At 36.6% G+C, this 27,752-nt stretch overlaps 2 protein-coding genes across 3 annotated transcripts in view; one reads left to right on the top strand and one right to left on the bottom strand.

The window, feature by feature from the left end:
• Nucleotides 1-12,929, top strand: part of LOC145978246 (synaptic vesicle glycoprotein 2B-like) — a 91,187-nt gene extending 78,258 nt beyond the window's left edge. The window contains exons 9-11 of the mRNA XM_083110729.1: nt 4,196-4,355; nt 10,611-10,738; nt 12,603-12,929. Coding sequence (XP_082966855.1) covers nt 4,196-4,355; nt 10,611-10,738; nt 12,603-12,658 — 344 coding nt within the window. The 3' untranslated portion in view covers nt 12,659-12,929. The remainder of the gene's footprint in view (nt 1-4,195; nt 4,356-10,610; nt 10,739-12,602) is intronic.
• Nucleotides 12,921-27,752, bottom strand: part of LOC145978248 (uncharacterized) — a 321,631-nt gene continuing 306,799 nt past the window's right edge. For both annotated transcript variants that reach the window (XM_083110734.1, XM_083110733.1), the window contains exon 5: nt 12,921-13,839. In XM_083110734.1, coding sequence (XP_082966860.1) covers nt 13,813-13,839 — 27 coding nt within the window. In that variant the 3' untranslated portion in view covers nt 12,921-13,812. The remainder of the gene's footprint in view (nt 13,840-27,752) is intronic.

Below are 27,752 nucleotides of genomic sequence, written 5' to 3'. Positions count from 1 at the left end.
GTTTTGGATGCAATGATTTTAGTTATTAACGAATTTCTCATGGATAATTGGGCAGATGACTTATTTTACTTCAGTGCAAGGAAGGGAGGACAAGTGGGGATGATAAGGCAAACAGGCCCGTGAAAAGATTGGCTTCGTACGACAGTTAAGGAACTTTTACTCTAAAGAAACATAGGGCAAAGCTATATACCATTTCGTTCAATAAACCCCGTCTTTTGATATTTTGTATGTGGAACTCATCCAACACTTGTGCGGGACCAAATTAACCTACTTATTATTACACTTCGAAACAATTTTAAAATTACAAAAACAGTATTTTAGCCACAAAATACTACTTCATTCATGAGAAATTTTTGAAGGTGATTTTCTGCTGCTGCCATCTGTTACCTTCAAGGAGAACTATTTGTTGCATGTTGTATAGAGCAACCACAAATAAAAGAACCTTCAGCGAAAAGTATCCGTGCACCTCCCCCTTCTTCCGTTCCACTTTGACCATAAGGAAGCATGCTCCACTCTGCCCCTCCCCTCCATGTGGGAGTATGGTGCACAGGAGTCTCGGGTCAGCGCAGGCTTTTTTGCTTGTGGTTCCACTATACTAGCCAGTACAACACTGTCAACTCTTGAAAATAAAATTCATATCTCTACACATAGTTTAGATTACATGCCTCATGCAGTGTTGCTATAACCAGAAGGAACATTATCCCTTTCACGGGTTCAAAATTTCCCTTTTCATCCAAATTTTCGCTTTATCTTAAGGGGAAGAGTGACAATTTCTCTGAGGCAGCTGGGAAGCACTGTTGCCAACTTAGCTCTTTTGGAGCCAGCCAGATCTGGCTCTTTTGTGCACTCGTTTAGCTGTGAAATATGGCACCTGCGGGCCATCACTGGCGTTACCCCCCCTCCCTATTACCTCCCCAGCTACTTTTATATAGCTCCGTGATCGAGGTGAAGATGACAATTGTTATCTGGGTTTCAAGGAGAAATGCATTACACTTATGGGAGCATTATTTTATTCGATCTCTTGGGAATATCAAACATTCAATGATGTAGAAAATTACATGGATGGAAAAAGGACACGTTAAACAATGTCTTAATTATAGGAAAAGTTGAAACTCCAATTTGATTAGCCGTAACTTGAAGTTGAATTTGATTCCCCATGAGGAATACATGAGATTCTGTAAATACTTATTGATCATATTTTTCAAACATTGTGTCTAGCTTAATATTTGCCTTAAAAACTTGCAACATGTGGAGAAATTCATAGTCTCTTGTATAGTCAAGGTTTTTTTTTGGCAATTCCAATTTCGACAATATTGAAATAAATTCACAACTAGTGCGAAATTGTCACTCTTCCCCATAAAATTGAAATATATACTCAGAAAGGGCAATTTCTGCAAACTTTGACCTTCAATAATTTTACAATTACAAGACAAATGAGACTCAAAATTTTCATAGTTACAAAGTTCGATGCATAGTTTCAACTTCCCAAATTTCATTAAAATCTCAGATGGCCAGGTTGAAAATTGCACAAATCTGTGTTGATTTGGCATGGAATGACTCTTAATGAGAATCAAATAATTTTACTTCTTAGCAGGGCATTTTAATCTGCTGCTGTAACATGAATAACAAACATGCCAGGCTAAATTTGCTGCTGGCCGCTCACTGGCGCCATCTGTAAAGAGAATAAAGTAGCAAGAAAGGTCCTAATTATCGTGTGGCCTAGGTCAGTTATTGACAAATCAGGAAACAAGTCTATGCTTGTCTGAAGCGGAGTTATAGCTGAACCTTGGGGTTAATATTTACATTGGATTTTGTTTGCAGAATCATCTGCTTAGGTAACAATTTTTGTTGTTATGAAAAATAATGCTACTTTGTTTGGCTGGAATACATCCTTGATACCCTAGTGAAGGGGTGGCCAACCTTTTTTGGTTTGAGGGCTAATTTACGTTTCAAGAATCACTGGTGGTGTACTTATCTTATTAGACCTAACAACGAGAGACTAAAAAAGGAAGCAAAGAGCCAATACCATAAAATTGACATTGATTATTTTATTTTATGTATTTATTTATTTACTTATTTATTTATTAAATAAGTTTTGGCTTCAGTACTGTGGGCCTGGCATCTCTTTTAGGTGATGTCGTAAGTCTTTTGTTTCTTCTTACCTGGTTCATTCATGACTTGTCGGCTTGTAGCACGACTAATAAACAGCCGACAGCAGCCTCACAGCGAGTTTACAGTCTTACGATCGCGAACTTTTGACAAACGTCACAGCATTCCACAGGGTTGCAAATAACTGCCTACTGACCCAGTATTTTGTGCAAACAATGTTGCATCTAAGAATGTAATCAAACCGGCCTTGTCGCTAACAACAATGTAGTAGGGGAGAAGAAAGCTTTCGATCGCCCATTGTTCAGTCGTTCAATAATGAATTGTTCGTTACTCCGAACAGAGAAGGCAAAGAATATTTACATTTTTTTATGGTTAATTATTATGTGATTCAATAAAGAAATAAATTAACTGTTACAACAAAGCTCTTTTCCTGATACAACAGTTGAAAATACAGAGAGGTAAGTAACAAAATGTTTTGTAAATATGCATAATAAAATCCGAATAATATAACAGAGCACCACAGGCTACCTCTCGCGGCTTGCAGGTCAACTGGTAGACCGCGGTTGACGCGTTGGCCACCCCTGCCCTAATGGAACTGTTAATTCTCACTGTGTTAAAGCAAGTGAAATACATTTAAAGGATTTTGTGGTCGGTCTTAAAAAATATTGGATTTAACATGTTACTGGCTGAATACTGTTTTGTTGCATGTCCATCTGCACTAATTCTTCAGGATAGCTTATTGAAGTTGGATTAATATGGATTTTTAATAACTACACAATTTGTGCAAACTTTTATTGTTGATAATTCACACCACTTGACAGCCAGATATGTCGCTTCAGAATGTGACATATTACCATGGATGGAACTGTTATGGGGTAAGGTCCCGGCACCTCCACCACATTATGGGCTACGGTTTTGTTTTAGGGTTGGCTTTTGGAGATATAATTGGGGTGTTAAAATTTTAGTTGTATTGGATTTTATTTTTTGTATTAGAGGGTAGGATTTGTTGACCAACGGACGACGAGTTAGAGGTGGAGCAATTAAATTAAAGAAATATTAATTGAATATTTAAGTGATTGAGTTTATTGTTTGGAAAGTATTTTAATATATTATTAAGAGGGAGAAGTTAGGGGAGAAGGATTAGCATTATAAAGGGGCAGATATTTATCTTCGGATCACCTGGACGCGGGAATGGTCGGCTGGGCGCTGGTTCCACTAGTTGGTTTGAGGTGTTTTGTTTTTGGATAAGTTTTGGTTTGGGCCCCATGGCTTCTGGCTGGCTTTGTAGATGATTTTTTGTTTGGTATTGTTGCACTTTTTGCGATTTGATTTTGATTTTTGGTGTTTTTGCTGTTTTTTTTAGGTTGGTTGTTAATTTTATTTATATTGTTTTTGGGAGTTGGGAAATGTTTAGGATAGGGTTTTTGGGTATAGCCTGTGATGTCCAGGTATGGTCGGTGACGGAACACTATAATGTCATCAACTTATTTCCAATGAAAAGTGGAGATACAGCAAAACAGTATTCATCGGGTGATGTGTAGACTTTTACAGTAAGTAACTTTTATACACACTTTTATGCATACTCTGCAATACCCTGTGGATGGTAGGAGTTCTGTATATATGTAGATGTTCTTTCAGCACTTCTCCCTCTCTCTGTGTTAATTCACTTTCAGCATGTGTGACCCTCTTGTTTCATACATATTTTTCTCTATTCCTCATATTAGGATTGCTATATTTATCCTTTTCCATACAGAACACACATTAAACCGGAATGTAAAGTCTAGCTTTTATACACTAATAATACACAATCTTTCACAGTACATGAAAATAAGTTGTAGAACGCAAAATGTCTGACAATCTTACCTCCTAATTTATATAATACTCTTTTTTTGTTGGTCTCTCCCCACCACCCTATATATCACCTCTGTTCATATAACTCGCTCATTTAACATTTTTACAGATTTGGTACATCTTTTTGTCTCCCTCTCTTCCGAATTTGAATTTATAAAATCATATTCTTTTACTCTTTTGAATAAAATTTATGTTCTCTATAGTTTTCAAGAGTGCCATTTTCTTTCCTTTGCAGTTCTGAGTTCGTTCATTGCTGCTGGATGTGGCTATGGGATCTACTTCACCAGAACCACTCTCCAGAACATCTCTTTGACTGCAGTTTATGTCGCTCTCTCGGGAATGTGCATTGGAGTTATTGGAAGCATTGTCATCGATCTATTTCCCACTCATCTCAGGTAGGAAAGGAATTGTATACAAGTCAATGTGAGTGTGTTCGAGTAGCTATGTACTTTTAGAGGAAATTGGGTATTATGGCCATGGGTGCATAGGGAGGGTCAAGAAGGGTTGCTTGATCTATAATGGAATAGGAAATATTGCCTACTTATTCCTGTTCTCTTCTTTTACTTGAAGTTATTTTTCATTGTTTTTCCTATTGTTCTGTTTTCTATTTTCTCTTCTCTGTTTACACAATGTATTTGTTCATGGCTTCATTTTCTTTAGGATCATTTCTTTCTGAGACTTCATTACTGTTATTTACCTCATTTTTTCTTTACTCTCTTTCTTCCTTCTCTCCATCTGTCTGTAGGTCAATCTGACATTTATTTCTGCTAATAAAACATTAAAATGCTGACCAAGACAAACTTTTATAGTATAAAAAATATACATAAAAACGTAACATTTCCACCCTCTAACAGGGTCTTCTTCACACGAATATTCACAATAAATTGATGAAAGATACAACCATCATCTTATACCGTGCGTCCATTTCGATCTGCAGCCGAGAGATCGTGAGAAGCGTGGCGGGCAGCACTGACGGAGATGCCGACATTTGCGGCCTGAAATGCCCGCTTATTTTTATGGACATATGCAGACATTTATATAAATATTGCAAAACGAGCACTAACCTGTGTTATAAGAGTATGGTTTTAATTTTAGTAGCTTAGTGACTGTATGTGCCGATGATTTTGACACGCCCACCTCTTGTGAAACACGGCGTAGAGGTTTGTTTGGAGAACGTTCTAACGCTGCACCAATATCATCGAGTTTTGCTTCGGTTAGAATCCGTCGTTTTTGCTTAGGTGTTTTAAAATTTAACGATACAGTTTCTCGTAATTTAAGAACAAGATGTCTAACCGTATCTCTGTGTGGAGTTGAAACGCATGGGAATTTCTGTACAAATTACCTACACACGTCTCGAAACGAGTTTGTTTTCACGTAGGTACGTGTCATACATAAAAAAATCTTTGTTCTAACATGAATCTTGCGGCTGGCATTCCAATCGTCTCACTGACACGTCACACATACACACTACAATAACACAAACAAGTAACTGCAAGTAACCAAGAATAACACTCTTGCGCACAGTACGAAATTAACACGCTCTTGGTTTACATTGCTCGCCACTATATTTACAACTCTGTCTTCATCTAGTCGCGAAGGAACAAAAAACTCGAGCTCTGAGATTTCGGATTGCAAGGAAGCTCACGAACACTATTGACTTTTAACGGTTTCTTCTACAACGTAATCTTGATACAGTGTTGCACATTCAAAACCTCCAAACGATCCCCAACGGCACAGAACTCTTTCAAGGATATAAACTTTAGCAGGACGTTACTGGTCAAAACTATGATTAAAATGTTTTATTATCTGTGGCTCTTAACATCGTTTCTAAAGCGTATTTTTTTGTGTATATAAGAGCAGAACTTGGATGAATTACAGAAGAACTTTTGCGTGTTATAACACAGGTTAGTGATCGTTTTGCAATATTTATATAAATGTCTGCATATGTCTATAAAAATAAGCGGGCATTACAGGCCGCAAATGTCGGCATCTCCGTCAGCGCTGCCCGCCACGCTTCTCCCGATCTCTCGGCTGCAGATCGAAATGAACGCACGGTATATACACTCCCATTACAGGGTCCATACACAAAAAAAAAAGAATGCTTAGGACATTTCCTGTCAGGAATTCCTGAGTGTGGCATCTACTACCTGACAGGTGATTGAGGAACCTGGTGAGAGTCTGTGCCTATCAATTCCTCATCTCCTGGACTTGGACAGATTCCTCATCTCCTGGACTCTCTCCTTTCTCTCATCCTTTCCACTCTTTCTAGCACTCCTTTCCATTCTTTGTTAATTTTCAGCCCCCCATTCCAGTTCATTATTTCTTCTTCTCCTTTTCTCTATATTTCCTTGGCCTCTTTCCACGTCCTCACTATTCTTCTCTTCTCCCATTCCATGTTGTGTCCCATTTCTTTTGTGTGCTTGAATATAGCATTTTTCTCCCTCTTTAATCTTACGTCATCCTTATGTTGCTTCAACCTGTCATTCAGTCTCTTTTTTGTTTCCCCTATGTACACACACTCACATTCCTTGCACTGAACCTCATATATTATTCCTTTCTCCTCTCTGTTTTCTTCCTTCTTCTTGTTGGCTATCCTTAAATTACGGCGGCCTCCCTTTCTGTATTTTTTTAAGCCCACTTTCTCAGTACTTTGCTTATTGTCTCTGTGGCTTTCCACATACTCTTTATACCAAACCATCTCTCCTTGTCTTTCTCCCCCCTCTCTTGTTTCTTTAACTTTTCTTCCTTCTGCTTATGTCAAGTCTGTCTTCCTTTTTGAACCCATTCTTCCATATTCTTTATAAAATTTCTTTTTGTTCTCTCACTCACATCACTTCTTTTGACAGAAGACTCCAGCTGCACACTTTTTCTGTTGCCAAGTGGTCTCAATCTCCTTTCCTCTCTTCCTTTTCATCAGTATATCTAGGAAACTTATCTTCTCTTCCTCTTCTATTTCAAGTTCCAGTAATATCCCTCGTGCTTCATCTTCTATTTCTTTGACAAATACGAGGGTCGTACCGAAAGTAATGCAAAAGTGGCCATAACCTCTTTATTAACTGATGTAGATCGTTCAAATTGCACATGTTGTTGGAGTGACTCTTCCTCTATACAAACCAGCTACTCAACATAGTCTCCATTTAAAGCGATGCATTTGCGCCATCGTTGAAACCAACCCTTGAATCCTCTTTGAAAAAAGCCCGTATCCACTTCTTCAGTCACTTTCACCTCATCTGTGTCATCAAATCGTTGTCCCCGAAGACTGTCCTTCATGGGACCAAACAAGTAGAAGTCGGAGGGTGCCAGATCTGAGATGTATGGTGGATGGGGGTCCATGGACCAGCCCAATTTGCCGATCACCTGATTTGTTGCCAAAGAGGTGTGTGATCGCGCATCGTCATGGTGAATGTGTATCGCTTTCATATTCTTGGGCTGTCTCTTCCTCCTAATAGCTTCTCTAAGGTTATGGAGTGTCTCAATGTACCGCTCGCTGTTGATGGTAAGGCCGTGTTCCAGGAAATCAAGGAGAAAGGACGTATGTCCACGGGAATCAACTCATCCACTCGTATCAGTGGTCGCAGTTGATGTTTTCCCACTGTGTGGTTTGTCTTCAATGCTGGTTTCCCCTTTTGTAAACTTCTTCATCCACCTGTGTGCATTGCTCTTGTCAGTGGTGTCACCTCCGTACACATTCTGTAGCCTTCTGTGGATTTCGGTCAGCCTGGACCCCTCCTTTGTTAAGAACTCGATGACAGCACGTTGCTGCTTGCAATCCATTATTCACCGGCAAGGAAGACAAAGATTGTGAAACACCTGTATAGAGGGAGAGTCACTCCAACTACATGTGCAATTTGAACGATCTACATCAGTTAATAAAGAGGTTATGACCACTGTTGCATTACTTTCGGTACGACCCTCGTATGTCCAGCTGCCTCCTTGTTCCCCTCCTTTTTCGATCACTTTCTTCTCCCATTTGTTCATCACCAATTCAGATAACACTGGGCTTAAGCTGGAACCTATATTTAAGCCTTCACACAATTTTATTATTTTATTCCCCACTCTGCAGTAACCATTATCTCAAACAGTTTGCAGTGCTTTCACTATGTGTTCATCGTCCCATTCTCCTATTATTTCTTGAACCATCTTCTTCGTAACAATTTCCACTGTGTCCCCTCTTGATGCTCGGGAACATGCTTTTTACATCTAGGCTAAACATTGTCGTCTTGTCCCCACTAACCTGCAGTCCTTTTATAAGTTCCAATACCTGTTCACTGTTCCTCACTGCTCTGCTTTCTTGCTCTTTCACTAACACTCCAGTTATCTTCCTTATCTTCTTCTCCAATGGTTCCAAAATATTGTTCCATTACTGGTCTCAATAGACTAGAAGGCTAGGGGGATAGGGAGGGAGAAGAGAGGAATAGTGAGGAAGTGGAAAGAGGCCAAGGAAATAGAGAAAAAGGAGAAGAAGAAATAATGAAGTGGAATGGGGGGCTGAAAATTAACAAAGAATGGAAAGCAGTGCTAGAAAGAGTGGAAAGGATGAGAGAAAGGAAGGAGTCCAGGAGATGAGAAATTGATATGCACAGACTCTCTCACCAGGTTCCTGTCAATCACCTGTCAGGAGATTCTACACTCAGGAATTATGACAGGAAATGTCCTAAGCTGCCTTGTTCTTTTGTGTATGGACCCTGTAATGGGAGTGTATATATAAGAAGATGGTTGTATCTTTCATCAATTTATTGTGAATATTCGTGTGAAGAAGACCCTGTTAGAGGGTGGAAATTTTACGTTTTTATGTATATTTTTTATACTATAAAAGTTTGCCTTAGTCAGCATTTTAATGTTTTATTAACATGGAAACAAGGCTTAACAGTGTTATTATTTTTGTTACTTTCTTTTTCCCCTCTTCTTCATTTCGTTTCATTTTCACATCTTGCTCTCCCTCTGTCTTTGCGTGGAATATTTATTTCTCTTGTCTTCTATTGTTTCTTTTCTTTATTTCCTGTCCCTTAAATAAAACTTTCTTGTAGGCCTGCCCGAACTCTCTTGGTCTGTTCTATATACTCCTGCTCGTGATGTTATTGAAATTGATCATTTCAATCTACATGTACTCGTATATTTGAATTTCCATCTGTTGATATAAAATTCTGTTTCTGTCCTGTTTGTTTAGTCACAGAGTGGTTAGTCAGTACATGCAAATATGGATTTTAAAAAATCGTATTCTTTTACACTTTTGAGTGAAATGTTTGTTCTCTAGTTTTAAAGAATGTTATATGTACAGAGCACTACGTCGCCAGGGGTTCCAGGATCGAATTCTGGCCTAGGTGTGAGAATTCTTTGTGTCTCTCTTCATCAATTTCATCTTGTGCTCACCCTTCCTCATCACGATTAGCCAAAAGTGGCAGAAAAGCAACTCTAAATAACAACAAATCAGATCAACGTAATTTACAAGTCAAGTTATATGTACAATAATTAATATATTGCATGCTTTTTATCTTCAATTAATGAGTATGTAAATTTTCTAATGCTATCTCGGTGACCGAGAGCTTTTATGAATGCCAAACTCAGGATTTGATATCGAAAGGGTCTCGGAGCCAGCCTTCATAGGACATTAGTTTCCGATTGTCCCTCCATGAATTGAATCTAATGGTTATTCGTCCTCAGTGTCGCCATTAGCCCATTGTGAAAGGAAAAGTGACCTTAAATAAGAAAGTACAAGTGAATGGTGTATTATAAATATTTGTATGGAATTTGAGAACACAATCTTCAATTTATTAACTGCTTAACCTTACAAATTAATTTTGGAATTTTTAAAATCCTGTTTCTTTGTTCTATATTGTATGCATGTTACTAAGAATACATATTTTACCTGAAATGTAGCCAAGATAAAATATATATACATATAAAACTTGTTTTATCCTGAGTATACTCAGGCTGTATACACATGCATGAAAAATGTTCATTTTCATGAACATAATGTAAGAAATTATTATATAATGTACTGTCTCGAAATATTGTGTATGTGAAGTGAAAGTTTAAACAATTCAGTTCACTCTCTTATATATGTATATGCATATATAATGAACAACTTTTATTATCCCGAGTATACTCGGGCTAATGAATGACAATACATGTTTATCATCATAATAAACATATGTTGTACATATGTGTTGAAAATCATACAAATTGCAGTTTTGATCCTTAAATTATTAGATATTAGAAAGGCACAGTATGGTGAACTCAGAAGCATGGAACTACACATAAGGGGACATTGCAATCTGGGCAGTAGTAAAGTGATTCAATGCCAATCTTCTTGCCTTTGGCATATGTCACTCTGCTACACATTCGAAGTATCAAGCTGTGCACTCTGCTACACATTCCAAGCATCAAGCTGTGTAAGATAGCTGCTTCCAAGTGGACATTTACTCTACTTCGCGGCAGAAAGCCTCTCGCAAGTTTGTACGGGGGAAAAAATTGAATGAGAAAAAGTAGTTTGACCCGATTATACTCGGGCAGGATAATGTGAAAAGTGCACCTAGTACCTGCCAGAGTTTAGTCAGGATAATAAGGCAAGTGGTTAATTCGAAAACCAGCTCCCTAAGTAGAAAAAAAAACATTTCACATTACTAACCTTATATTTGTCTTCCTACCAGAGCAATGGCTGTAAGCGTTGTGATGATGTCAGGGAGATTTGGAGTCATTGTTGGAAATATTCTGTTCGGAATTCTACTGGAAATAAAGTGTGCCATTCCTTTCTTTCTGGTCACCTCAGTTATTGCAGGTACGTGTGCATTATCATGTTGTGTTACAACTATCTACTAACCATGTCTACAGTTCTGTAATCCCAATTTTTTCACAGGGTATACACTAACTTTCGTGAAACGTTCAGTGGAGACCTTGCTTCTATTAACTTTGGATTATGTTCCCATTGAATATATGGATGAAATCATGTAACTTCTACAAAATAAATGCCATTGGTGGTAGAATACTGATGATGGCAATATTAGACTCTTAACTGTCATAAAAGAGGTATTTTAATGTAACATTTAAACATAAAGGCTAAATTACAGCATGATTTTGTTGTCGCTTTTATGAATTTTGAGTTGCTATACTGTTAACAATGGTTATAATTAGGGCTCGGAAGTTGAAGACCTATAAATTGCCAATAAAAGACCTAAAAATGTCAAAAAAAGGACCTAAAAACGGAAAAAAAGGACATAAATGTGATCCAAATTAATTAATAACTTCAGTTTTAATTACATATTTAATGAATATGCACGGCACCTCCTTATCTGACTTGAGATCTTTGCAGGCACGTGCTGTCTGGTCGTATACACCTTGCTGAAAGCTTCAAAACTTGAGAAAGTTGCCATTTACAGCGCGACCTTCCAGACAAGTTACGGTTAAAGGACCTTGTACCGTACCTACTTCAGTCGTCCAAAAATGTTTTTATCTCGTTTCAGGGATGGTTCAAATATATATATATATATTATTTCTTTACTGCAGAAAGGATGTTTAAGAGGTGATGAAGTGATGATGATTCGAATTCAGAATGGGCAGTAAAAACGTAGTTGAAAGAAGTTGAAGTTGCAAAAAAAAAACCATTAAGGGAACAAGCTCCCTCTCTATATTCCTCAGCAGAGATATGTGTGTGTGTGTGCTTGTGTAATATAAATACATATCATTCTTGCTCCACTGAAAATTGAATTAGACATAGATGTGACATACCATTACAAAAGTTTGAAGTTTTTTTTTGCGTCTGGTGAGTGTTTCCTCTCTCCTCTTTCACTTTTTATTTAGCCCTTGTTGCCCTCCTTCCTTTTATCCTATATATAAATGTATTTACACATATAAACAAAAGCTCTACTAGGTTAAGTTCTAGATTGTTGAGTGGATCCAAGATTCACTTGACATCAATATCCAGTTTATACATCACGTTGCGTTATAGGGTCAGTCTTTGTATACTTGTAGTGCACTGTAGTTAGTGGTCAGCCAGGGGTCCCAGATTCGAATCCCGGTTTGGACATGGATGTTTGTCTGTCCTGAATGAAAAAGATGAGAATTGAGAATTTATATGAGGTTTGTGTGGGGAAAGCTGCTGCTTAGGGACTTTCCTTTAAAAGGGCATCTGACTGCCATGTGGGAGACCCAGGTTCGATTCCCAGGGTGTGTGATCTAAGGTTGGAATTTTTCCAGTCTTGTCCCTGCATAAAGTATCTCTAGGGCTGAGTCTCAAATCAATGGGTACCTGGTCAACCGAGGGACGTAAAGGTGGTTGGAGCATGGTGCTGATCAAATCACTTCCAAAATTGACGAGATCGAGAATGTGTTGGTCCCTACCCCCATATACCCTAGTATGGTGCTACAAGCAGGGAGAACTTTACCTTTTTTTTTTACTGTAGTTAGTAAAGAAGATATCTCATTATGTTGGCTTCTCCAACCCTAGGATTCCTATCTCATATTCTTCAGTAGTGCCTCACCTATTTCCTATTCACTTTTGCACTATTACATATGTGTGCTGCTTCTCATCTTTTTGGAAGTATTCAGAACAGGGTGGTGGGATGTAACTTAGCTGCCAAATATTGAGCAGCTTGCTAGAAACTGTAATTGTAATTACGATTATAACATATTGCCTCTTTTTACAGGATGTGGTGTGCTGTGTTTCTTCATACCAAAATCAATAGGGAAGCCTGCTAAATAATTGATGTCTTCATCTTCCGAGAATAGGCCTCATTGACAGATTGATGGAGAAGATAATTAAGCAGGTTTGACACGTCTTGACATAGTGCAAAATGGATGCATTGCGTGCTTTTATGGGCGAAGCAGGGTGTTAACAGTTAGCTGGAAATCACACACAAATACTACTGAGCAACATTCCATCTTTTGTTTAGTATATCCTATTTGTAACTTCCTTATATGTTATGGTACATGAAAATTATGCTTGTACTAATCATTAAACCACATTCACTCGATATGTTCTTTATTGATTATTCCTCTAACCACAGTACAGTCACAAGTCAGGAATAATGGTTATACAATAATAGTTTAAAATTATCAATATATATTTGTGAGTATGTTAAGGCTATGGATAAAATGTACAGCCCATTATAAAGATAAAGAAATGGGAACATAATTATCGTAACTTATGTGCAAAACATCCTGGTGTATCTTCTGTTACCAGTATCTTTATCAAGATTATACATATACACACAATATAGATGTGCAGGAAATGGTAGTAGATCCCCCTCCAAAGCTAATACCATTTCCTTGGAGAAGTATATTTACTTTTCCCATTTTAAACCATAACAGTAACAGAATGCATTTTCGTCACATATCAAGGGAATTGAATGCAAGTTGGAACAAACGTGTATAAAGTACAGGACAGTATTTGTAATGATGTTTTCTTGTAAATGTTGAACGAACCAATTATTTTATTATACCCTTATTTCCAAATCAAATTGCACATTGTTAAAATTGAGAATTATATTTAAAACATGTACAATTTTGCTCCGATGAAGGGTGAATGTTAAGATTTCATAACAAGGAAACTTGAATAATTTAATACTATCACAGATATATATTTTATGTCATTCTCAGGTTTTGGTATTGTACCATTTTCTTTCTAAATTTATTTCTTATCTTAGGTAGTCAAATGGGTTTCCAAGTGACTGTTGAGAATGTTAAATAACACAATTTAATGTAAATTTTTCAAATTAGGATTACTTTCTAAAATACAATAAAATATTTCCAGAATTGGATTTTGATGGATGAAAACGATGCTGGAGCATGGAGAAAGGAGATGAAGTAGTTGATCAAATGCATCTTTAGATAGATAAGAGCATACATCACTTGCTTTTAATCCAGTTTCCTTGCTATGTGTTCCTGAAAAGATAATTAAAAAATCGTGTCACTATCATTTATGCTAATAATTAACAAACAGTACAGTATTAGTCATATGAAATTAATATCTACTAAAATGGGTCAGCATAGAACTCAAGCCTCTCCACTTCTCCTTTCCATGGTATTGAAATCTTGTCCTCTATTCCTGACACACTCCGTGATTTGCTCTTTCCACCAACATCTTGGTCTCTCCCTTGGCCTTATTCCCACTCCTTGTGCATTGTAAGCTCTTACTGGTAGTCTTTCTGCATCCATCCTCTTCATGTGTCCGAACCATCTCATCTGTACCTGATCTATCCTGTCCTGAAGCTTCACCACACCCACTGTCGGTCGGATCGCCTCATTGCTTCTAGTCTTCCCAATATACTCCTTAAAAAATTCATCTCCATTGCCTGCATCTTTTTTTTTTTTTTGTCTCTGTCTGTCATTGTCAAAGTCTCGGCTCCATACATTATTATTGGCACATAGTATGTTATATATGACCTTCTTGCATTTCATAGGTACAGCCCTGTTCCTTATCAATCTTCGAACACTTTGATGTAGTCCACCACACATTTGCCCTCTTCTGTTTACCTCCTCATCTATTCTTCCACTTCTCTCAATTATGTTCCCTAGATATTTGAAGCTCTCCACTACCCTCAACTCTTCAGTGTCCATCTTTATTCTTGATTCATTTGTGCCTCTCTTTCTTGTTATTAGCACCTCACTCTTTCCTGCACTGAATTTCATTCCTGCTCTTCTGATTTCCTCATTCCAACTATCAAGCTGTCTCAGTCGTATGGGGAAACAGGGAAGAAGTAGTACAAAGACATCGGCAAACTACAGGGCCTTCCTCTCCTATCTTCTTTCCCACCTCTTTGTTAATTGCATCCATTGTAATTATGAAAAGCAGTGGGGAAAGAGCTCCCTATTTTAGTCCATTACTTTTACTGAACCACTCTGATCTTCCGACTGGTGTTTTCACACAGCTCTGGTTGGCCTTGTATGTGTTCTCCACTCTACACACTCTTTCTCACAGCGTTCCAAATCTTTGCCCTCTCCATGCTATCAAATGCCTTTTCTACTGTATATCTACGAATGCCATGATCAAATCATTTCCATACTCATAGTGCCTTTCCTGCATTTGCCTTATGGTGATTATCAGATCTACTTGATCAGCCTCTTCTAAATCCATACTGTTCAGCTCTGTTACTTCCCTTATTCTTTTCTCGCACACCTTTGCCGAGTGGCACATTAGTGTTATTCCTCTGTAGTTTTTACGTTCCTTTCTGTCACCCTTCTTGAATATGGAAACTATTAGTCCTTTTGTCCAATCCCTTGCCACAGTTTTCAACACACTGTATAGCCACTGCACATCAATAACTCCAGCTCCTAGTATCATTTCTACTGGCACTTGATCTACTCCAGGTGCTCTACCTCTTGTCATTCTCTTCAGTGCTTCCTCTACTTCTTTCCATGCGAGATTCATTTTCAATTTTTCCTTCCAGTTTTCTTTTTCCTTCACTTCTTCATGTTCATTTCGTTTTTTCATGTTCAGCAATTTCTCAATTATTTCTTCACATTCTTCTTATTTCTTCATCCTCTTCTGCAATGTTTCCCCCTTTCTTCAGTCCTTGCTGTTTTGTGTTCCAATATTCAATGTCCCTATTCGTAGCTCACGTCGTCTCCAATTTTCAGTCGAGCTTGCTTCTTTCTCATTTTATTTGTTTTCGGCTATAGTCTAATCGGGCCTGTCACAGCCTACACCTGGGTGGTGGGGCTGTCACATATTGTTTCCCAGGTACACCCACCCTTCTTTTCTGTTTGTGTTCCAATTCCCTTGGCCTTTCTGGATCCTTCCAGACCTACAAGGCAGTGGGGGCAAACACTTTTATGGTGGTGTTTATTTGCCATGACAGAAGGCTGTCGATGGATATCTGTGGTATTTGCTGAGCATGTCCACACCCTCCACACCCTGATAGCCTTGCTGCCTCAGTCTCGGACTGCTTATTTGGGTTTCCCCTTATTCACAGCTTCCCCTCATATCTGATAGAGGTTTCACTATCAACCACCTGTGACCCGTCCAGTTGCTGAGGCTCGCACCAGGGCTCATTAAGCCGTTTGGTCAGCAAATATGCCACAGCATACTTTTGCAATCTACTTAGAAATTAGTGTTGGGTGATATATCATTCAGATGATATGTCACGATGTTGAAAAATCGTCCAGACGATATATCGCCAATATCACACTATGGAAAAAGTATTGTACCATATCGTCTGTGATGATATATCGCAACATCAGTTTTCTGATATCATCCATCCCTATTAGAAATTATGCAAAAATCAAAATTTTCACTAATTGTATGAACAATGGATATTGTGATTAAATGACATGAATTTTAAAACAAAACTAGTAAAATGATGTGCGTAACTGCACTAATTGTACACTCAGTAATACTAATATTCTGAATAATTCAATTTTCAAGCATTGGTGTCTGAGAATCAGGAACAGTATTGGGGACATTTCGGTGTAACATTTTATACTTTATGGTGTCTGCTAACAAATGAAAAACACTTTAGTATGATTCCACGAATGCGTGAAATCCGTTACATGTGTGATGCTGTAAAAATGTAGTAAATTTTGAGTTCATTTGTCTGTGAAGTGCACAGGCTGCAGATGTTGGTAACTTTTATTGGTGAAATGTGCAAATTTTGTGCATTCCCAAACATCTAAACCTTAATGCAACTAAAAACAATAATAATTTCCATATTAATTCATTTCATTATTTACCTGGTGTAAGCCCACTTTTTGTGAGATGGACCATTGGCATTAATTCAGCTAGAAAATTACTGAAGATCATGTGACTTTAATAACTAAACTAATTTAAAGCATTATTTTCATTCTTTACAAAACTACCATTAAGAGAATTAAAGAGCAATTATATTATAATGTAATTACACTTAAATGTCCGTACATAAATAACATTGTTTGATTTCTCATTGTACACTCCATTGTTTTCAAGCCAACTTCTTTTGCACAAGATCACACCAGGATGTATGAAGGACACTTCATTTCAGGAGTTGATTCTGCAATCAGCCCTTGTACTCCCAATCAAGCAACAAGCCAGACCAGTTCATCAACGTTGATTTTTATGAAGGCTAGATTTTCATCTAATACACAGCCCTGTAACTGCATCATCAAAAGTAATTTGTAATAGACTTTTTGAATTGAAACTTCATTCATCATTTGTGACAAAAAGGTTCCTTACAATAAATGTGCCATTTTCTCAGTAATGGCTAACCATGTACAGTTGTTAAATGGACATATGTTTTAGTAATTGCTATGCAGGAATGCTACTTTTTGCAGAATATGATAATGAATGATGGTAAAATGGCCATTTAATGTTGTTGAATTCTGAATCCAATGTTCTTTATTTTTAATTATTGTTTTGATATTGTTATCTTTTGTTAGCAGGCATAGTTAAAAATCTCTTAAAAAAATCACGCACATGCAAAGTTACAGGCAATTTAAGTCATTAACACAAATGTTGTTTTTGTATATTTGCATTCCACAGAACCTGCTTTTCAAAATTAAAAAAAGGTTGTAAAATATTGTTAATGTTTCCTTTTTTGTGTGCATATACGAGGAGGTATCAAAACGTTTTGCCTGTTGAGGTATAATTTGTTTAATAATGGAAAGATCGAAACAATGAACATACATATAGTTTGCGTGTAGTGTCCTCTAAGCCTTTCGCACAATTGCCATCACGTTCAATGCATTTGTGCCAGCGTTTTTTCCAACCCTCAAAACCAGTTTGGAAAAATTCCACAGAACACACTCTGTCCCACCGTTCAGAGCTGTTTTAACCTCCTGTAGGTCATCGAATCTCATGGCACGAAGCTCAGACTTAAGTAGTTAATTTCAAAGTGCGAGAAAGCGAAAGTGTGGACATGACAAGGAGTGACAGGCCATCAACTTGTTGACAGACGACAACCGCCGCAGGGATGATGAGCTCATTCGAGAGGATAGATGCTTCACCATCCAGGAAATTTCTGATGCAGCGCACATGTCCTATGGGTCAGCACATGCAATGATTGAGAGTTTGGGATACCATAAAGTCTGTGCTTCGTGGCATGAGATTCGATGACCTACAGAGGTTAAAACAGCTCTGAACAGTGGAGCAGGGAGTGTTCTGTGGAATTTTTCCTAACTGGTTTTCAGGGCTGGATAAAATGCTGGCACAAATGCATCGAACGTGATGGCAACTGTGTGGAAGGGTAACTCGTGAGTAGAGGACACTACAGGCAAACTATATGTGTTCACTGTTTCAATCTTTCCATTATTAAACAAATTATACCTCAACAGGCAAAACGTTTTGATACCTCCTCATATAACAGAAGGAACTCTGTGAAGTTGTTTTCCAACTTGTCAGTTCTCAATTGTGTACTAGATTCTTAATTTTCAATTAAAAACTTTTCTCAGTGTGGTTAATATCTGTATTTTATATCTCAAGATTTATAATTTTGTATTATTACTTACCTACAATTCTGGTACATATATGTCATTGTATTATGTCCTGTTTATGTGCATTTGATAAATTGAAAATTGTACATAGTATGTTAATCTTATATCCAGAACAATAAAATCTTTAAAATGATTATAAAAAGTTCCTAAAAGCAGTTGCAGTGCTGCTTTCAAATTACATATACAGTGTGTGTATTTTGTTTTTCAGGGAACCTAGCTGAGAAAAAATTAAAATGCAGGAAAAAGGAAAATCGAGGAAAATTTTGTAACATTTTGCTTTGTTGGGACCATCAAGATTGATTGTATAATGCGAGAAAATGTAAAATCGGGGTTCCAGTGTATTTAAAAAAAAAATGCGATTGCCTGAGAAAGGATAGTAAATATATTTATTTGCTTACGAACAAAATAGGAAAAAAAAATACTTGCAAAATGAAGATGTTATGTTCCAGGGTGTTTGTGCATTTTTAGTTATTGCCATAGATACAACCATAGTGGAGAATTAAATGTGTTCTTCAGCTTTCAGTGGGAGAAGACATATGTTGAGAAAGCAGTGTTAGAGGAGTGCTCTACATTTGACGGTACAGAGTTAGAAAAATTGTAGTAATATTGATGAAATTTAGTAATATGTATTTATCTTAATTTACATACTTTTTGATATGAAGTTGAAACCTTTCTATACAGTGCTTATTCTTCAGACACCAGGTTAAAAACTCAGAAAGTTCAGAAGGGGTTAATATCTCCCATCATGACTGACATTGTAATATGGGTGTTGATGCAGCATTGTGCTAAGTGGTATTCCTGCAAGTTGATTGTCACATTATTCTTCTGAAATATCATTTTCCTCCATGGAACTTCTTTCGAGGTTTAATATTTAATTTGCAACATCAGAAAGCTCGTCTCTATGATAGTCATGTTTTATATATTTATGAATAAAGATTTATTCATATGGTTTACTATTTTTCCCCACTGCATTTCTCAGGCTTCATACGAGTAGTAAAACGTTGCACCATCAGAATAAGGTAACTGCACTTGCCTTTATGAAATTTCCACATTTTCTGTGAGATGTGTTCCGTGGTAATTTCACAAGTATCATTCTGAATTTTAAGCTTTTTTTCTTGTTTTTTCTTGGTGCTGCCACTGAGTTTATAGGTATGAGACTATTTTTTTTTGGGGGGGGGGGCACCTTCAACAATTTTGTCCTTATCATGATTAGTTAGAAATGAGGAAAAGTGACTAACAAAGGTATATTTCTTCTGTGCTGTAGGTAAGCATGTAAAATTGTAATGAAGTCTACCAGCCTGTGGCAGAGTGGTTAGTTAGCACACCATGCTACTATGCCAGAGGTCCCAGGTTCTAATCATGGCCTTGGCATGTGTGTTCAGTGTGTATCCGTTCATCAATACCAACATATTGTCACTCCTCATCTTCACTATTAGCCAAAAGTGGTAAAAATATGGTGTAAATCAGATTTCTGTATTCTTATTTTTACTACTTCTTGTTACAAACCTTTTCTTCAAAGCTAAGAGCTTCTGTAGCATATGGTGCAGTCGTTTCCAAGAATTTTGTTGTAGTAAAGATCATTAAAACAGTGTATTTAGAAAAGGTGTAAATTTATTATGAGTTTCTAACCTGGTGTCTGAAGAATAAGCACTGGATAGAAAGGTTTCAACTTACATATCAAAGTATGTAAATTAAGATAAATACATATTACACTAAATTTCATCAATATTACTACAATTTTTCTAACTCTGTACCTTCAAATGTAGAGCACCACTCTAACACTGCTTTCTCAACATATGTCTTTTCCTGGGGGAAAATCCCCTACACCTCCCACTGAAAGCAATACAACCACCAGCTGAAGACCACATTTAATTTTCGACTATGATGGAATCTGTGGCAATAACTGAAAATGCACAAACACCCTGGAACATAACATCTTCATTTTGAAAGTTTTTTTTTCCTATTTCCTTAAGCAAATAAATATATTTACTATCCTTTCTCAGGCAATCACTTTTTTTAAAATGTAATTTGAAAGCAGTAATGCAATTGCTTTTAAGAACTTTTTATAATAAATTTTAGAGATTTTATTGCACTGGATATAATCAAGGTTAACACACTATTTACAATTTTCAATTTTATGAAGTGCATAAATGACATACATGTATCAGAATTGTAGGTAAGTAATACCATTTAAAATTATAAATTTGAGAGATAATAGGGATATTAACCACATTGAGAAATGTTTCTAATTGAATATTAACAGAACTCTACACAATTTAGAACTGACAATTTGGGAAACAAATTCACTGAGTTCCTTCTCTTATATATGCACACCAAAAAGAAAACTTAACAATATTTTACATACTGCTCAACAGTGTTTTCATATTAATCTCTTAAATAGGCAATATTGTGAGTTCATGTTCAACAGGGCATTTTAAAATTTTGAACCTTAAGTTCTTTGGATTCCCAAAAACATATTAAAATGACAAAACTGAAAAATGTTACACTATGTAAGGGTAGCATTTGTGTTAATTTCTTATTGATGTAAGCTAGCCTCTTGTAACAACTTAATATGTGCGTGATTTTTAAAATAGGTTTTATACGATGTCAATTAACAAAACATATTATGGATCTACAGGAAGACAACAATAATAGGAAATGAAAGGCATTGGATACAAGAAATTGAACAACATTAAATGGCCATTTTATCATCATTCATTATCATAGTCTGCAAACATTTTATGAGTAGCGTTTCTGCATAACAATCACTAAAACAGCTTTCCATTGGACAACTATAAATGGAAAACATGACATTTAAATAGTAAACCATTATTGAGAAAATGGCACATGAATTGTAAGGAAGGTTTTGCAATGTCCACACAATGAAAATGAAGCTTCACTTCAAAGAGTCTGTTACAAAATAATTCTCTGTAGCATTATACATTCAATGAATCAGTTACAAGCCTTGCATTAGATGAAAACTGGGTGTTCCTAAAAAAACAACATTGATGAACCTTACTGGCTTCTTCCTTGCTTGGAGTACAAGAAACTGATTTTAGAATTTAAAGTTGTGATATCAGCTGTCCTTCGTATATCCGGGTGGGATCTTGCAAAACAGAAGTTTGCCTGAAAACAACAGAGTGAACAATGTTATTTTTAAAGCATGGAAACTTAATTTGAAATATGTTGTAATTTTTCTGTAATTTCTTAAAATGATGAAAATAATTTTTTAGTCATCCACAGGTCTTTGGAAATCTCTGGGCTGATCTGATACTCCCTTGAACTAATGCTAACACACTAAGTTGTTTACTGGCACTGCACTTCAAAATTTATCAATCAGGTTTTCAAAATATTGGATCAGAGTATCTACCAGTCTGGAAAAGTCAGGGAATTTATTTTTTCTGGAAAAGTCGGGGAAATTTTCTGTCTGGAAACAGTCAATATTTTTGTAGTGCACTAAAAGTAGGTTCTTGAACATAATAAAGGAAGGAAGGACAAGCAAAAAATTATAAATTGTTGACAAATTATATAATATACAAACCATTACTAGTTCTTACAGTAAAATTTGAACTATTTTCATGTAGAAATCTACTACAATAGATGGCAATGTGAATTTACCATTTCTTATTGCTTCTTTAGTGTCCTTTTCACAGTTATTGAGAACAATACATGTGTTATTAAATTGTACTACAATTATGTATTATTTATGCAGTAATTTATGATTTTTTTTTATTAAACAATTCTTTGTCAACGATCAAGTCAAATATCATAAAAACTCACTCACCCCTGATACTTTCTTCCCTCAAAATATCCAACAGTCAATTTGGGTTGTTTTTTCCCATCTCATTATTACCTTTACATTTGAAATAGATATTCCAGTATTGGGTTTAGAGAGATTCTAAGCATGCATTTAGCTGAAATATAGTGACCTTCTTCCAGGCATGTACACTAATTGCCCTATGGTTTGGTCTGGAAAATCTGGAAGTCAGGGAATTTAGTTTCTACAAAATTGAAGACACCCTGTTAAAGGATAAAAAGATAAACGCTGATTTGAGTCAAGGTAAAGAGATGCCAAAACCAGGAGACAAAGTTTGCGTGAAAAATTTCCCACTTTAAATCCTTAATTTGTAACAGCAACAGTGAAGCATGTGGGAAAACAGGATGCTTATAGTGAGGTCATATTGAGGTTACAGGATGGTAGTACCAGAAAAGTACATTTACATCAGATAAGAAACGGGAATGAATAACTCAGAACGGCATACCAGAACAGAAGTTTCAGGAGCGAGAATCGAATGAATTCTGGATGTATGCAAACCCGGAGAAGGAGCAGGATCGTCCAGTAAAGATATGGAGATGAATGTAACGAGATTGAATACACACACCAAGCAACCAGAAAGACTGCAATTAAATTTCTCCACAAAATCTCACGAATGAATATTTTTTAGAGGTTGAGAGATGTTAAGACTTAAGAGTGTAGAGATGGCTAAATGTTCTAACCTAGATTTTAAGTAACAAGTTTCTATTCTGTGACTTTTTTATGGATTCATGTTGATGTAGGTATATATATATGTTGATATAAATTATCATTACAATATGTAAAAGATTTTATAAAATACTTAAAAGTACTTCTGTTGGTGAGTATGTGATTTACGTGAAACTAAGTTTTGGGATATAACTAATCCCTTCATCAGGTAGACAAACTATGACAATTTAATTATGACATTGGCTGCGTTAGCAAGGCGTTCATCAAGAGGAATGGTAAAAAGGTTAAAAAATTACTTAAGGCTGCTGAACGCTTAATAGTGCCTTATTCCTACCATTACGTTAAAATCCTGATGGGTGTATCCATAAAAACACAAACAATTATACTCGGAACATGTTAAAAAACACTTTTTCAGGAGTGGCTCTATAGACGCTGAGGCGGCCTCTCATGGAATGTCTGGAGTTGTGCGGTGCAATTCCCCTCTTACTTCCTTTCCCTCCCCTTTACTTCCGTTGGGTTACGTCATATGTAACTCGAAATCTATTATATCGCGAGATGCGTTAACCACGGCCGAAGTGACCTGGAAGCTGATTTTTCCCCTTGTCCCACCTTTTGAATATTTTTATCCACTTTTCGTCAATGTTCCCATCTTCCTATTTAATTTATTATCCCTCCCTTTGCAGATATAAGCTGCCTCCTATACATTTCTACTTAATGGTTTATGATCAACCCTCCTAATTTCCTGCTCTTCTTCAATTATGTGTTCTGAAAGTCCGGTTCTTGGTGTTCCTTCTTTTATATCTTTGTCATGTTCCCCCATCTAATTTTCATGCTCCGGCCGATTTGACCTATATATTCTTTATTACAGGAACATGTAATACTGCAAACCTCTTTTTCATCTTCAGTTTTGTTTTTCCTTTCTTTTCCATCCTTTTTATATTATGTGAAATATTTCTCAACGGTTCGTGGTGCCCTCTTCCCGCATTTTACGCCTATATTATTATATATTAGAGGAAACATAGACATCCAAAGTTTTGGCAGAATATATTTGAGCTCTGCTACTGGTTCTCTCTTTAATTAAAACTCTTCGAAAATGTTAGTTTTTCAGTTTTTTAAAAAAATTGAGCCCCTATACCTAAAGCACCCACCCTAAAGTTAGTTCCCAAGTTACCCCTCCAAAGGTAGTACCTAATAATACAGTGCGTCCATTTCGATCTTCAGCCGAGAGATCGGGAGAAACATGGCGGGCGGCGCTGGCAGAGATGCCGACATTTGCGGCCTGTAATGCCCGCTTATTTTTATGGACATATGCAGACATTTATATAAATATTGCAAAACGAGCACTAACCTGTGTTATAATTTATCATCTGTAATTCATCCAAGTTCTGCCCTTATATACACAAAAAAATATGCCTTAGGAACGATGTTAAGAGCCACAGATAATAAAACAGTTTAATCATAGTTTTGACCAGTAACGTCCTGCTTAAGTTTATATCCTTGAAAGAGTTTTGTGCCGATGGGGATCGTTTGGAGGTTTCGAATGTGCAACACTGTATCAAGATTACGCTGTAGACGAAACCGTTAAAAGCCAATGGTGTTCGTGAGCTTCCTTGCAATCCAAAATCTCCGAGCTCGAGTTTTTTGTTCCTTCGCGACAGAGCTGTGAATATAGTGGCGAGCAGATGTAAACCAAGAGCGTGTTAATTTCGTACTGTGCGCAAGAGTGTTATTATTGGTTACTTGCCGTTACTTGTTTGTGTTATTGCAGTGTGTATGTGTGTTGTGTCAGTGAGAGGATTGGAATGCCAGCCGCAAGGTTCACGTTACGAGGGGGGCTGATAAGTTCTCGGCCCGACCCAGAAGGACTTTAGCTACAGGCACGAAAGTTTCAGGCTATTCAACGTATTCTCCCCGAAAGTCTACACACTTGGCACTCGGTGGATATCAGTTTGAACAACTCTTATAACACAGGTTAGTGCTCGTTTTGCAATATTTATATAAATGTCTGCATATGTCCATAAAAATAAGCGGGCATTACAGGCCGCAAATGTCGGCATCTGCGTCAGCGCCACCCGCCACGCTTCTCCCGATCTCTCGGCTGAAGATTGAAATGGACGCACTGTACTTACTCTATTGTACTGTATGCTTTGCCAGAATTTCATGTACTATAAATTGTTCCGTTCACATTTTAGAAAAATATTTCGACCATCTGGAACTCACTAAAGTGTTTATTTGACTTATCTCGAAGTACATATGCCCTTATCTTATTTGTGTTGTTCATGTCCACTAGACACAGAATACTTTGTGATCGATTTAGTTTATTTTACTTTGCTTTTGTGCCACTGTTGGCTAATTGCGAAGATGGGGAATGAGTGATGATATTGATGAATGGACACTCACAAACACCCATGCCCAGGTTAGGATTCGAACCCGGGACCTCAGGTGTGTCAGAATACTTTGTGGCCAATAGCAGGAAGGTGATGGTTAATGTGGATGCATAGTTTTATTTGCTGCATCTCCTTGTTTCACATGGACTTCTAAACCAATCCTATAAACAAGTTTGAGTCGTACACACATGCTATATAACTGTTTAGAGCTGGAATTCGGAAAGTCACTTCTTCACAATTGTCCAACCATGCAGTTATACAGGGTGGTCACGAATTAAGGGGCACCTTTTGTCACAGTAACCTTTGTATTAATTGAGCAAGTATTTCTCTTTCCTTTTTATCTTTCTTTACACGTATGTAAAATCTAACAGACGTAACGGAAGAAGTGGATGTTGTTTAGAATGGCAACATGACAAATGTGTACCTGTATTTTCCATTACCAATAATGTGTAGTTAAAGTTCAGCGACGAATGCTGTAGGAATGTGATACTATCTCAAGAATCAAAAAGGTTATTTGATGCAACCGGAAGTGTTTCTGACCTGAAAAATTTGGTAAGCCACGAATAGATAGAAGGAAAGTCAATTACGTCTCCAAGCTTGCATTGATATAAATGGAGCTCAAATTAATAATTATGTGGAAAACGGATAAAATTGTTATTGTAATGTCGAAATTACTATCTTTATAAAATAAAAACTTGCCAATATTATAAATACATTCTAATTGTTAAACATAATTGATGATCAAAAAGTGGCCTTAATTCATGGCAACCCTGTACAATATGTATTTCATCAGCACTTATTTACTATTTTTGAACTGACTGTCAAACAACCAGTGTTTGGAAGTATGTAGTTAAAAGAAATTAAATTGACTTATTCCGCATCAAATCACCCAGCAAAATTTCAGAACGACACCCACTGATTTAGATTTCGATGAAACTTGGTGTATTTGTTAATACTACCAAGGTATGAGTACATACACAATTTTTCTTCTGTAGACCTCATAGTTACTGAGATACAGGAGGCTAAAGTTTCAGAATTTTGTATGGATAGGTCATTTCCGATCTTTGTCACCAAGATTCCTTTGCACTGAGAGTCAGAAAAAAATATTGTATTGTAAATAATGTTGATTTTTTTGTGTTAACATCTAACATTACTAAAATTGCATTATCACTAAAAGGCAGAGCAGTTATATATATAATAAAATAAGTGGCATCTGCACTGTTTCTATTAATAAATTTTCATTAACCTTGAACCATCACGTGCCTGTCCAGCTTCTGAAGCCAGGACATTTGCAAGTGCATGCTTTCCAAACTTACTGCAAGGTACAAAATAAATTACAGCTCGAGAACTAATTGTCATAGAGAGATCAAATTTGTTTTGTTTTTCTTTGCAAGCACAGGGCTTTTAGCAGATATGAAACTTATACAATTTACATTGTAATCCTAACTTAAAAAAAGGAAATTGTATTTTTATAAAATTGTATTTGATACACAAAAATTCACTAAAGTGAATGAAAAAAAATGTGGTATTTAGAAGTAATATATTCCTACAACTGTACCAAGTCACGTTGAATATGAACATATAGTTCCTGCAAAAAAAAAGTAATAAAAGAGTGTAAGAAAAGCAGTGTAGCCATATTAAGAAACAGATTTTCTGAAAATAGTTTCTAGCATTGAACCTATGCATGCTGGATCAATGAAATTCGAAGGATATCGCAGGGGAAGACTCCACTTAGAGAAATAATGTAATAAAATTCCCACCTCTAAAAAAAAAAAAAAAAAAAAAAAAGTAAAGGAGTCATTCCATGCGAAATCAACACAGCCCCCAACCTGACCATCACCGATTTTCATGAAATTTGGGGAGTTGAAACTATGCATGAGTCTCGTTTGTCTTGTAATTGTTAAATTATTCAAGGTCAAAGTTAGCACAAATTACCCTTCTTGAACCCGCTTAGCTGTACTAAATGTGCTGTAACTCCGCCCCTATTTTGCGTAGTTGAACAAGCTTTCCAGTGATATATAACAATCATACCTTTGGATAAAAATATAATTTTATCACGTGACCTTGACCTTTGACCTTGAATATCTCAAAACATGTCATCACCAAAAATCATGAAAAAAAAATATTTAGTCCTTCATGCCATACTCTAAAACATATCAAAATATGATTCTGGGACTGCAATGGGATCAGAAGATAAAAAATAATATGTGTAACTATGTGACTGATAAAAGCCTCATTACATGAACTATGACGAGTCAAATGTCCCTTAACACCCCCTACAAAATGTAAGGGAGTGATCCTGGGTGTAATTGGTCATGAAAGAAATAGGTTAAGCACAGGGAGATCCCTAGCCATTGTGTCAAGCGCAGGTCCGGCATATTATTGTCCGCCATTTTGAATTCAACTCAAAAATTTCAAAGGAAAGGGGGTGATGTGATATATCAAATCAGGCTAGAATTTCACGAGAAATGAAGCGGCGAAGGTTTTTCCAACGTATCTTTAGCCAGCAAAAAGTTATTACT

The sequence above is a fragment of the Lepisma saccharinum genome, chromosome 24, assembly GCF_977018435.1.
Source record: "Lepisma saccharinum chromosome 24, izLepSacc3.1, whole genome shotgun sequence".
NCBI lineage: Eukaryota > Metazoa > Arthropoda > Insecta > Zygentoma > Lepismatidae > Lepisma > Lepisma saccharinum.
Note: the sequence above shows the minus strand (reverse complement) of the source record. Positions and strands in the feature narration are given on the sequence as shown.